Here is a 12886-nt window from a genome sequence, read left to right on the forward strand (position 1 = left end):
GGTGAGGCTTCACCTCAAGTACTGTGTTCAGTTCACTGCACAGTACACTGAGGCCCAGGAGTGTGTCCAAAGGACAAAGAAGCTGCTGAAGGGTCTGGAGTACAGGCTTTATGAGGAGCAGCTGAGGGAACTGGAATTGTTCAGTCTGGAGAAAAGGAGGACCAGAGGAAATGTCAAAGAGAAAACTGCTCTCTATAACTACCTGATGGGAGGTTGTGTCGAGGTGGGGGTCAGCTTCTCCCAGGTAACCAGGAGAGGTAAGAGCCTTGAGTTGCACCAGGCGAGGTTGGACGTAAGGACTAATTTCTGAAGAAATGAGCGGTGAGGCGCTAGAACAGGCTGCCCAGGGAGGTGGTGGGGGCACTCAAGAGAAGGGCAGATGCGGCAGTGAAGGACGTGAAGGGCGATGGGTTGACGGCTGCTAGATGATCATCAGGTCTTTTCCACCCTTGATTCTAAGCGTCCCCTCTCCCGAAGGAGAAAAGTCACGACGTGCCAAGGGATGGCACACCCGTGCCCAACGACCGCTCCGCGCCCCGGCCAGAGGCGGCTTCAGGCCCGGCCCCTCCGCAGCTCCTCCTCCGGGGCGTTGCGGCTAGGCTCGGCCCGAGTCCCGCAGCCGGCGAGCGGCCATGGCGTGCTTCCTGCGGCGGTGTCCCGCTGCCGGCCGCCGCCTCCTCTTCCTCCCGCCGCCTCCTCCGGGGCCGGCGGCGTCTCACCGCAGCAGCTGTACTCTGCCCGCCGCCCTGCTGCGCCGCGCCGCTTTGCTGGGCGGCCGCTGGGTAGAGACGCCCGCCGCGTTCCCCGTGCGGGACCCGGCCAGCGGCGACGAGCTGGGCCGGGTGTCCGACTGCGGCGAGGCCGAGGCGAGGACGGCCGTGCGGATCGCGCACGAAGCCGGCGCCTCCTGGGGCCGCCTCCCCGCCAAGGTGAGCGGCGGCGGAAGATGGCGCGGGGCGGCCGGGAGGAGCGGGGCGAGGGATGGGGGGCAGGTGGAGGCCGTCCTGTGTGCGGGGACCACGGCGGGCTTCTGTCCTTGCAGGAGAGGAGCGCGCTCCTTCGCAGGTGGTACGAGCTGATGATCGAAAGGAAGAAAGATCTGGCCACGATCATAACGGCGGAAAACGTGAGTATGGCGGCAGGGGGAAGGCGGGCAGAGCGCGGCCCGCGAGAGTTGAGTTCTTACTGAAGAGTATTTCTGAATGTCCCCTAAAATCAGCAGCACGCACAGCAGCCCCGCACGTTGCATCTCTAAGCTCCGCATCTGTCCAAATCATAGCTCGCTGTGCTAACATTTCTCTTATTTAGAAACATAACATATGGATGCTGATGTTAAAACTGAAAGCTGCCGATGCACCCGCTGTGCGATTCACCAGTTACCACCGTATCTTTTTGATTAAATGTTTTACCTACAATGTTAGGCCACACATTGTGCATTCACATTGTGCATTCACATTGCTTTTACATCAGTATTTCAAACACCTGTTTTTACAAGTGCTTTAACTTGACCACAGTAGTACCTGTCTGGAATTAACACCTGCACTGTGTTTCATGCAGTACAGTGGCAATGTGCAGATCGAAACTGTGGCCTTAACAGCAGGTGCAAGCAGACACACAGCGCTAATAACAAGAACAAGCTTTGATGAGGATCATAGTGTTTTTAGGAAGCTTCTTTTTACAGCACTCTCTGTCTTTTAATGGCAGGAAAGCCATCTGACAAGTAATTAATAACTGTAATAATTATGGTATTGTTTGTAAAACTGACACACAGCCTTTTCAAGTCAAAATTATTTTAGTACAACTTATAAGTGGGAGTGATGTGTAATGTCTGCATTACTGACTGATTTTGGATTGGGATGTACCACTAAACCAGTCTTCCAGCTGTGCTTGCTTAATGTGTTTGAATTTGCAATGCAGACCAGTCTGGAAATGCACAGACTGGTGGTGTCCTTCTGGATAAATTCTGGAAGATACCACAGCAGCTCCTCTGCTGTGTTCTAACAGGTAATGGTAAGACCTGAAGGTCCGCAGAGTAATATACCCAAACACAGCGGTCTCTGCCATAAACTTGTAGATATTTTGCCTCCATTTGTATCTGCTTCAGAATGCTACTAGCAACTAGCTGCCGAGCTTGTAAATAAACACTGGCTACATCTGCTGTTCCATCTCCCTTGTGGAACCCAGGTATGAAGATAGGTGCAGCACTCAAAGCACCCTGTAGGATGTTTGTGTGCTGAAACTCTGCTGGTGGGAATAATACTAAGTCCTTTCTGGAGTCTGCAGTATATGCAGTACAGGATTATAAAGCACTTTGAAAAGAACTCTGAAAGTACTTCAGTTTATTTGCATTGCTTCAGTCTGACACAGCGTATTTTCGATTTGATTTAACCAAAGGGAAAACCTCTGAAAGAAGCAGAGGGGGAAGTCTTATATTCTGCCTCATTTCTGGAGTGGTTTGCAGAAGAGGCTCGCCGAGTTTATGGTGATGTCATTCCAGCATCTGCAAAAGACAGAAGAATCCTGGTCTTTAAACAGCCGGTAGGAGTGGCAGCAATTATAACTCCAGTAAGTACAGATGAATGTGTCAAATCATGTGAAGGTTTTCAGCTTAGCTTACACCATGGGGCCTTATGGCTCTTCTTGCCTCAGGAAACACCCCTGTAGAGTTTCATTTCCACCCTGTTCTCACTCCTTATTGGTCAGTGGTGCTTCTTTGTAATGTTCGCTTGGAACAAAGCACATCATGCGGGTCTGTTTAGGCTGCCATGTAACTGCAGAAAACAGCAACTACTATTGCTGCAAAAACTGGAGGAATTTCCCTAAGTTTGATTGTTCTTTTCTCTCATCCTAGTGGAATTTCCCCAGTGCTATGATTACCCGGAAGGTTGGTGCAGCTTTGGCAGCTGGCTGTACAGTAGTAGTGAAACCTGCAGAAGACACACCTTTATCAGCATTAGCTCTTGGAGAGGTGAGCTTTTTTGTTAAGCTGTAGGTTAATGATGGACTGAAGCTGTAAATTAGAGCCTACAAGTGGGATTTATGGATAACTTGAGCCAGTTTCACATGTGAAGTTGGCCAAATTGGTGTTTTGTTTCATTAGATTTCTCTGTAAGTTGCCTCTAACACTGTCTAGATTCTCAAAGTGGATCTGGACACTGAGGCAAGGGAAACATTTTTGTATCTTTTCTTTGGTTATTTTGAATGATAGCCAGCTTAAACAGGAGTGAAGCTGTGCTCATGACACTGTGACATCTGTTAGTTGTGGTGTGCACCTTGAATTTCTTTTGACTGCAAACCAATTTCTTTAAAACAATAATGATTATATGACTGTTCCTCATTTGAAGTGCACTGATACTACAATTTCTCTGTCCTTTGTTGCAGCTTGCAAACCAGGCTGGAATTCCAGCAGGAGTGTATAATGTTGTTCCTTGTTCGAGACAGCAGGCACCTGCTGTAGGGGAAGTTCTGTGCACTGATCCATTGGTAGCCAAAATATCTTTCACAGGCTCCACTGCAACAGGAAAGGTACATAAGTGCACAGAATGTCCTTGAAGATTGTTACTATGGTTATACCAGAAAGGTAGGGGGAAACGTGTGCATTCATACAGAGCCTTCTTCTTTCCTGGCTACACTACACAGATTGTCCAAACAAGTGTGTACCTGTTGAGGTACTGCCTATTGAGTGTCAGTACTTCACAGAAGGATGCCTGTGTGCGGCTTCTGGAGAGCTGCTCCTTATTGAATTATAACCTGAGCACTTTGTATAAAATGTTTGTTTCATATACTGTGACGGCACACTGAAATTGAATTTCAAAGGTGCTGATTGGGAATGGCTTTCATAATTGACAGGAAGCGTTAGGGAAGTGATGTTCTTGTATCAAATTTAGCCTCCTGTAAGCTTTACTCCAACAACAATGGCTTAAGATGTAAGAATTCTATGCAGTGGCTGTAGGTGGAATGAAGGAAAAGCCTGATCCCTAAAGCAAATCTTAATACCAAATTCTAGCATGTATTAGAAAATTGCTGTGAGTAGTCAAGATTTTTGTTCCAAAAAAAGAAATGAACATGCAAATGAGTGACAGTGTCAGTGTATAAAAGCCTGACCTGAAAGTGATGAAAATCCTTTCCTACATTTTCAGCAGAATGTAATCTCTAAAGACTTTAATGAAGGAAATTATTCTTTGTATTTGTGATGGCAGAAAAAAAGGTGGTCTAGCTTAACAGGGAAGATGCAGATTAACTCTCTGCCATAGTTTTTCTGTGCCTGCCATCTATAAGCTCTGTGGTGCAGTAGTTTGCATCTAGTAGAAGTAGAAATTTCTGTTTCCTTAGATATTGCTGAAACATGCAGCTGGCACTGTGAAGCGAGTTTCCATGGAGCTTGGAGGGCATGCTCCTTTTATAGTCTTTGACAGTGCTGATGTGGACCGTGCTGTTGCAGGAGCCCTTGCTTCTAAGTATAGAAACTCAGGCCAGGTAAGAATAATTATTTTGTCCTTGTTTCTGGAAATGGAAGAGCTGTAAATGTAGTTTGAGCCATAAACAAGCTATTTTTTATATAAGGAAAGCATAAAACATTTCAGTGTGGAGAGAAGGAGGCTGGCGCTACACATGGCTATGGGCACTTAAACCAGCTATCGTGCAGCAAGTCTGAATAACAGCAGTGTAAAATTACATCTATGTACTTTCAGGTATACAGAAAATAGCTGTTACTTTTGAGAGACTGTAGTAATCAAAGTAAGATTCAGTCAGAGCATAGGGGATAGCATAAACGAGTATGTTAGTAGACAACTGAAAGCACTTGCAAACAAACTCCATGAGGAAAGATAACTTAAGTTCAGTTAATGAAGGAGTTAGGAGAAAGGAGGGAAACAAAAATGACCCCATACCACCAAGTGTGAATTGAAATTCTTCTGCTCAATCCAGCATTCTCTGGTGTGTGTAATTACAGTGTGATATTTCTTGCAGCTTCTGAACCCTGCTTTATCCACATACCAGTATCCACAGAAATCACATGGCCTTTTCCCAGCATAAGCAACTTTTTAACAATATGGCATATTTTACACAGGTGTGTACAGTTTGCTGAAATTGTATTTCCTAAGCAAGTAGGGTGGAAAAAGTGGTAAAACTAAGTGACAGCTTAGGATGTTCAAGAAGAGGCATAGGACAGATCACTGTAGTATCCTGTCATTGTGGCATGAAGGACAGAATGAATTCATAATGAATACAATATAAACCACTGTTTGCTTTTCCTTTTCACGTTTTGTTTTCAGACGTGTGTTTGTACAAACCGTTTCCTGGTGCAAAAAGGCATCCATGACAAATTTATAGAAAAATTTGCTAAAGCCATAGAGAGCGAGCTACGTGTTGGAAGTGGATTTGATGCAAAAACTACGCAAGGGCCATTAATTAATGAAAAAGCAGTAGAAAAGGTAATATATATATATTCATTTTTGACATCTGAAATTCCTTTTTATGATCTATAAAGTACCTTAGAATTCTAATTAACTTTTTAATGCTTCTGCTAGAAAGTATTAGTGGTGTGGCTGGAAGTGTGCTATCTCCTCCAAGCTTGTGCGTATACATAGAGAAAGAGACATGGCCAGTTAATGTGTCGTTTTCTTATTTCCATCAAAGGAAAAAGACATTCCTCCTTGAGAAAATAAGTCTTCCTAATTATTTCTTGTCTGTTCTCGAAAACATTAACTGAAATTGGATATGCTGTGAGAGTTATGTGATGATTCCACAGTTCTAAAGCGCTGTGATTGAGAACTTACTTTGAGGACATTACTTTGCCACTGTTTGGCAAGAAATGAGCAAAATAACACACCGAGGTTAAAAGTACCAGAGCTCAGGATGCTGTAGTCATTTGAAATCTTAAATGCATTGTTTGGGTCTTCTGTTTTGAATGATTTGTGACTCCAGCAATTTTATTTTTAAATTGTAGAAAGTTACATTTTCTGTAATATCATTTAACCCTTTCTAAGGTTAAAAAATGTAAGAATAATTTATAAATTCTGAAAATACTCAGAATTAGCTGAGACAAATTATGTAATACTTGAAATTCTGTCAAGTATACTTTTAATAATTTTTAATACTGACTTATTTATTTAGTGAATAATACACTTCACATGTTCATTTTTAAATGCTAGCTTTAAGATTTTTGTTTTTCATACCTTAGGTAGAGAGACACATTAACGATGCAGTTTCACAAGGAGCATCTGTTGTGACAGGAGGGAAACGACACAGCTTGGGAAAGAATTTCTTTGAACCAACATTACTGAGTAATGTTACGACAAAAATGCTTTGCACACAAGAGGAGACATTTGGCCCTTTAGCACCAGTTATCAAGTAAGACTCTTTGAGATTAAAAGCAATAAAAATTAAGGAAATACTCTTTTGAATAAGATTTGACTGGCCGTTTGCCAGAAGCTTCTTAGGCTGAAGTTCATATGTGGGTACTTACTATTTGTATCTAGTTAGCCTGATTCTCTCTTGACCTGATCTGAGCATTGCTGCAGATGTTTGAAAATGATTTTTAAATTGCATCAGCGATTAAGCAGAACACTCTTAAATTTCATCTTTTGCAGACTGAAGTGGGAGGCAGGAGTTTGCAACTTGATTTGCTAGCCCTAAGTTTTTCTGGTTGAGGATGACTTAGTTCTCTTTTCTCCTTGCAATCTTCTTTGCCTCTGTACACAGTGATTGGACATGACAGAAGAACATATGGTCATCTATTGTAGTTGAGAGTGCCTACGTGGCTGGGGAGATCAGTGAGCTGACTCATGTGAAAGTGCACGTTTAGCTACCAGCATCTAGGGAAAAACTTCATTGTAGTTCAAATTGAAGTTAAGTGGTAGAAACTCCTCCATTACTTTGAATTTCAAATTAAATTAATTTTGAAAATACATTTTAAAAAACCAACAACTGCATATTTCTGATAAAGTTGCTTCTTGGCAGTAAGTGAGCAGAATGCTAGGTCAGTGGCAGGCCTCATTGGGATGTTTTTTTTCTTCATATCAACAGATTTGAGACTGAAGCAGAAGCTATTGCTATAGCAAATGCAGCCGATGTGGGTTTAGCAGGTATGCTTCTCTTATCATATCTCTTACATAAGCTTCAGTGCTAAGGGAACTTCTAATGAAGTAACAAGCATCACATCAGTAAGTATCTTTATCAGTCTTCTGCTATTGTTCCTGCTGACTTCATTTTCATTTTGCATCTCTGTGTCTGCATGGCAGGATATTTCTATTCCCAAGATCCGGCACAGATCTGGAGAGTCGCAGAACAGCTGGAAGTTGGAATGGTTGGTGTAAATGAAGGCATAGTCTCCTCAGTTGAGAGTCCTTTTGGTGGGATAAAGCAGTCTGGCATAGGACGAGAAGGTTCTAAATACGGCATTGATGAATACTTAGAAATAAAGTACGTCTGCTTTGGAGGCTTGTAACAAGCTTCAGAAAGCATTATCCCAACATCTTGGACAAGAGTGCTGTATTTTTAAAAGCATTTTTGAACCAGAAATATGTTATGAATGCAACTTTCACCTTCTTTAAAAATAAGCAACCCTGTCCTGTATACAAGACATATTGACAACATTATATGCCACATGTTTTTACATGTTTATACTAGAGTACATTGTTCTTCAGCAATGTCATCACAGTGCCCATTATCTCTAAAAAGGAGTAGGGAAGAATGCACATTTAATATTCTTAGATCACCCTTGTTAGCTGGGAGGTCTTGGAGATTTCTGCATTATGGAAAAAGATCATAATCTGTGTCAAGGGGAGAACAGACCATCTTCTACTGCTTCGATTTGAGTGTGTGTAGGATGGGGGTAGTTCTGGGGATGGCAGACTGCCTTTAAACTTCTGTGCAAATACTGACATTTTCTAATGTGGTTGTGTAACTTTCTTTTAGAAGCAGGCATGTACTTTTTTTTAACTGTGGGATAATCTGATGCTTATGAAGGACGAGAAAGTTTTGGCTACAACTAGGAACCCATGCAGGTGAAGGAATAGCTTTATAAGTGCATCTTAATACTGGCTGCAGAGCTGTCAGCTGTTCAGCCTTTGGGCTGCTGAGCAAAGAGCTGTAATTTGTGCCTAACAGCTTGCAAGTTTGGGATCAGGTATGGCCCTTGTTTGGTATGTATGCAAGTCTTGGTTGTTCAGGGAAAATGGCAGTGCAGGACAAAGAGTTGCTGGCTCAGCAAGGAGCAAGAGGAAGATGGGATGCATAGCTGCAGGAATAACTTACAGAGTTTTGAGGGGACACTGAAAGGTCTATATGAATGAATCCCAAATGGTGACATGAGAATATATATAAACTCTCTTCTGTGAGAAGAATGTAACTGTCCTTTGGTAGAAGGAAGGTCACTGATGTAAATGTTTACTCAGTGTCTACAATGTTACTCAACACATTCAAATAACATGGGAAGATGGTTCTGCTCCACTGGGTGTTGTGCTTTGGACTTGTGGTCACACAAACAAATATCCATTACTGAAAAAGTTACACATTTTTAAACTTGGGTAACTTGTAGTCTAATAAGGATTTTAATTGTCATCTTTAGAAGATAATAAAGATTCTGTTGTGTGGAGACAAAAAACAACAACCAACCAACATTTAAACATGATTTCAGTGGAAATAGGACGAAGCCCTTGTTTGTTTTTTTGTAATATTAATTTGTCAAATAGATCAGCACTGTAGAAGCTAAGGAGAAGAAATTTCGTTTCCTGTAATTAACTTATTGGTGGGGTTCTACCCATTAATTGTTACAAATAAAGGCAGGTAACACATCTCTCCTTCATATATATACACACACTAATGAATGTACCCTGTGAAAGGGGCTGTTTTAAGAAACTTGATGCAATTAGGCAAAAAGGTACCAGGGTTAGAAAGACTTAAAGAAAAGACTTAAAGAAAAGCCAGAGCTGAGTTGCACAGGTTTTTTTATAGTCGCATTGGGTAGCATTAACTCCTACTAGTTATTTCTGAATATTTTTTTATGGTTGTATTTCTTTAACACCTGAGAACAGGTGGGTGTAGAACATTACTTGTCAGTAGAATGCGTGTGTGTGTGTGTGTGTACATCCTGCCAGCTGAAGTACAAGTAAAGGACACTAACTGCACATCAGAAATTTCCAACGCACCAAGAATGCACATTACAATGGTTAAGGACTGGATACTCTTATCAGTTGTAGCACATTTGCTTTCTGTGAAGAAAAAAAAAGGATAACTTATTTCTACCCACGTAAACTGCAAGAAAATTATTCTTCTAGGCAGCTTCTGAGCTTGCACTACTGAGTTCACAGGCTGCCTGACTGGGGAACACGATGTGGAACAGGGAGCTGTTTGCCAGCTGTGGCTGCTGATACATTTTTATTCCTAGCAAAATGTAGCTCAGCAGAAAAAAACAGTCACTTGGTACCTGGGTACCAATAGCACAGTGATTAAAGCACACTTACGGACATTGTATGCAGGTTGGAATAGTCACCACTTCAATTGCACATACTTAGAATATGCTTGCACTGTCAAATCAGTTAAACTTATCTCGTTTACTGCTGTATGACAGCGCGGTCTTGAATGTACATGTACTTCTTGGGATACTGCACATGGAGAATTAATTTCTCAGTCTGCTGCTCTCTTCACTGCAGAATTAGTGATCTGATGCCTTGGTGAGTTTAAAATCTTGATGTAACTTCTAAGAATAGCACCATTACTATAAATGAGTAAATGTTTACTTTTTGTATTTTTTTTTAACTTTGCCTGATAACAAGCACAAACCACAATTGTTAAGTTAGATAATGAAGTTGAAAAATACTTTTGTCTGGATTGTGGTTGGATTCCAGCATAGTACCTCTGTGTCATTAATGTCTACATTAGTAAGCACAGAATAATCTTAAAGTTGTTTTCATGGCAAAAGCTGTGATTCTTTAATAAAAAGATGTACTTGAAGCCTCATATTTGAGTTCTGTTAATAATGTTTGTGATGTTAAGAAATTTCTGGATTTAACACTGTGATGGAAAAAACATTTTCAATTAATAAATAACTTATGTGAAAGCATTGGATTTTGTGTTTTATTACAGTATTCACTGTTAAACTTCATAAGCTGACAGCAGCAAAGTTAAGTTCAGTCCTTCAGATCTCCTTAGAGATTTTGTCGTGCAAGGCTTAGCGCTAGAAAGAAAAATATTTCTCTGCATGCAGGTGATCTGTAGGTGCATGATTGGTTATCCCAATTACAATGCCTTGATGTCATCGTTTTATGATTTTTGGTACTGGTATTCCACATCATAGCATCATGTAGTGCATTTAAAGAGTTAATGCTCCAGCTCCGTGGATCATCGACAGTTCCAGGTATACCTGTCTCAGAAGAGAAGAAGAACTCCATTCCCCAGAGGACTTTGTGATGCTTTGCGTTCTTACGTGTTTACGCTCAGAGGGAAAGATAAAAACTGTCTGCGGTCACAGGACACTCTCTTTCCTTTGGGATCTACTCAGCAGTGGGTGCTCACTGCCGTCTCACCTTCAGCGTTAGCGTAATACCTTTGGTTTATCGGACACTCTCTCTTGCTCATTTTATTTGATTTATTAGCTTTAATTCCAATTATATTGTATTATATTGTGGTATTTTGCTTTCCGATATCTTATTTAGTAAATTAGCTTTCCTCCTCAGATCATTGCTGCTGTTTTGTTTCTAGGCTCATCTCCCTTTTCCCTTTCCCCCTTCCCCTTTCCTGGGGCGTGGGTCCCCCACACCAATCGTCACGGAACCGGGCCGAACTTGCCCGTAAACCATTGACACTTGACTATAAAGCAGGTAGATGAGACTACCTTGACATATTTGTATGCCATGAGTTATTCCATATACAAATCTTCTATGGTGAATTAAACATTTTACCACAAAAGATAGGCTTTGTGGATCAGAATGTTTTTCTCTGCTCTCAGGCTGTGATTACCTGCATGATTCTCAATTTATTTAAAATAGGTTTTTAAAAACCTTATTCCCATTTGTCTCAGCAAATGATTTCTAATTTTCAGTTCAACTCACTGAAGGCCAAATTCCATCTCATTTTCTTATGCTAGCCTTTACATTTCTGTCATTTACCTCTACTGTGTTCTCAGTATAGTGAACTCATAAGAAACTACATTTACCAGTTCTACCAGAGATTAACATTTTTAGCTTATGAGGCAGAAATAATCTACAGCTGCAGTGCAAAAGATATGTATTTTTTTCTCCTGGTAAGCTGCTTGTCCATTGGTATGCTACACTGGAAGACACAGACTAAGTGAGGTGTCCCCCAGTCCTAGTAACACATCCAGTAACAGTGAAGCAAGACAACTGGCGCTACTGAGAAGTATTTCAAGTTTGACCAATATCTAGCATTTAATTTTGTTTCGAATAGCAGGTTCTTGTTGTTCTTCCTTCCCTCCTGTCACCAAGATCTTTGGATTTAAGGAAATGCATAAGTTAGCTAGAGTTCTGTGGCCTATCCATTTACTTGTCAGACATTTTTTGTTTTTTAAAGACATCTATGATTGACTTTAAGGTTTCATAAACTTCACAGAACATAAATAGCAGTTTAAATGTTCTGCACACAGTAAAATAGCTTATGCTGTTCAAAACTCATTCATTCAAATGCTGCTGGGAGCTTGGCAGTCCTGCAATTAAAAAGAATCTCCATCTGACTTGGTGTTAAGTAGCTGTATCATTGCAACTGGTGCAGACTTAAGGATAACTTTTTGTCCTTTGTCAGCCCTACTGCTTGTAGAGCTTTTAACCTATCATAAAGTAAAAAGTTCAAGTATGGTATTCAGAAGGTGGCACAGGCAATTAACCTAAGGACAAGCAGGACATGGAAATTCTGTAAACTGCAGTAAAACAGTTTTTTCTGGTCCCTAATATACTGCATTATGCTCCCTCCCTGCATAAGATGCCTTTTTGCTTTTGTCAGTAGCAAGTTAAGGGATCAAATATTATACTGTTTTTTTGGGTAGACTTCAGCTATGCTATGCAGTTTGTCTCTCTTAGCCTGACTTATGTATTTAGTCCAATACAGAAAGTCTAACAGAGTATTTCACCAAGTTCTTAGAAGACAAAATTTTATTAGTAGTTACGTAAATTAATAGTTTCAGCTCAGAAATGGTTCCAGTTACAACACGCTGTCATTTTCAATAAGTAACATCTGTTAGAATTGGATTCTTTGCATAAATTCTGCAGTAGCTCACCCATCCACCCACATGGAGAAGTTTGTCTATACACAGACCAGCTACATGACGTGTGGCTCACCTGCACCTGGTTCATACCTTTTGCAAAATAAAGGTGGCTTTTGTTATTTTTTTTTCCCTTAGATTTCATTTCTAAGCTTCAAGGTTCTCTTGTCATGGGAAGTTCTGGACCTGAAGGGTGTGTGATGGGTTTTCCTTTGCCGCAGAGGTACGAGCTCAATAAGTTAGGTATCAATGATAAGCAACAGCTGACATTAAGAAACTAATTCACTTCTACCTCATCTTCCTTCTTCTAGTGAAATGTCTTCCTTTCTCAATCCTTATAAAAATGGTTCAGAAGACCAGTATTAGTAATTTTATTACTGCCATCCCAAAACTCCAGCTGACAAGAACCCATTACCAGTATACTGAGGTGCAAAACTAGTTTCATGTGGCCTAGAAGAATAGGAAATTTGCCTAAGAAAATTATTTCAAGAATATTTGAACTGTCAAAGGAAAATTCAAGCTCAGCATTGAGAATTTTTTCTGTTTCTGGAATGGTGAACTTCCTTGCATGTTTGCACTTCATTTTGTTCGCCACAATAAGCTAAAAAAAAAACCCCACATTTTACAGGCAACCACATCTGACAGCATAAAAACAGGTGCTTGAAAAGGAGC

At 41.0% G+C, this 12886-nt stretch overlaps 1 protein-coding gene across 1 annotated transcript; it reads left to right on the forward strand.

Annotated features, from left to right (window-relative positions):
• Positions 1–632: 632 nt before the first annotated feature.
• On the forward strand, positions 633–8093 carry ALDH5A1 (aldehyde dehydrogenase 5 family member A1). Its single transcript, XM_065753258.1, has 10 exons — positions 633–929; positions 1043–1126; positions 2395–2565; positions 2852–2968; positions 3382–3525; positions 4333–4476; positions 5274–5432; positions 6182–6351; positions 7027–7085; positions 7242–8093. The coding sequence occupies exons 1-10, from the start codon at positions 633–635 to the stop codon at positions 7445–7447; spliced, it is 1551 nt and encodes a 516-aa protein (XP_065609330.1). The 3' UTR covers positions 7448–8093.
• Positions 8094–12886: the final 4793 nt, after the last annotated feature.

This window comes from Cyrtonyx montezumae, unplaced genomic scaffold (genome assembly GCF_038088225.1).
Source record: "Cyrtonyx montezumae isolate F1298 unplaced genomic scaffold, pur_monq_1.0 scaffold_8, whole genome shotgun sequence".
NCBI lineage: Eukaryota > Metazoa > Chordata > Aves > Galliformes > Odontophoridae > Cyrtonyx > Cyrtonyx montezumae.

What these genes read in the sequence shown, in the direction of transcription:
- ALDH5A1 (XM_065753258.1), top strand. Translation starts at nt 633, where the DNA reads ATGGCGTGCTTCCTGCGGCGGTGTCCCGCTGCCGGCCGCCGCCTCCTC. An exon ending in GCTCCACTGCAACAGGAAAG is followed by an intron (nt 3,526 to 4,332) that starts GTACATAAGTGC and finishes CTGTTTCCTTAG; the next exon opens with ATATTGCTGAAACATGCAGC. An exon ending in ATGAAAAAGCAGTAGAAAAG is followed by an intron (nt 5,433 to 6,181) that starts GTAATATATATA and finishes TTCATACCTTAG; the next exon opens with GTAGAGAGACACATTAACGA.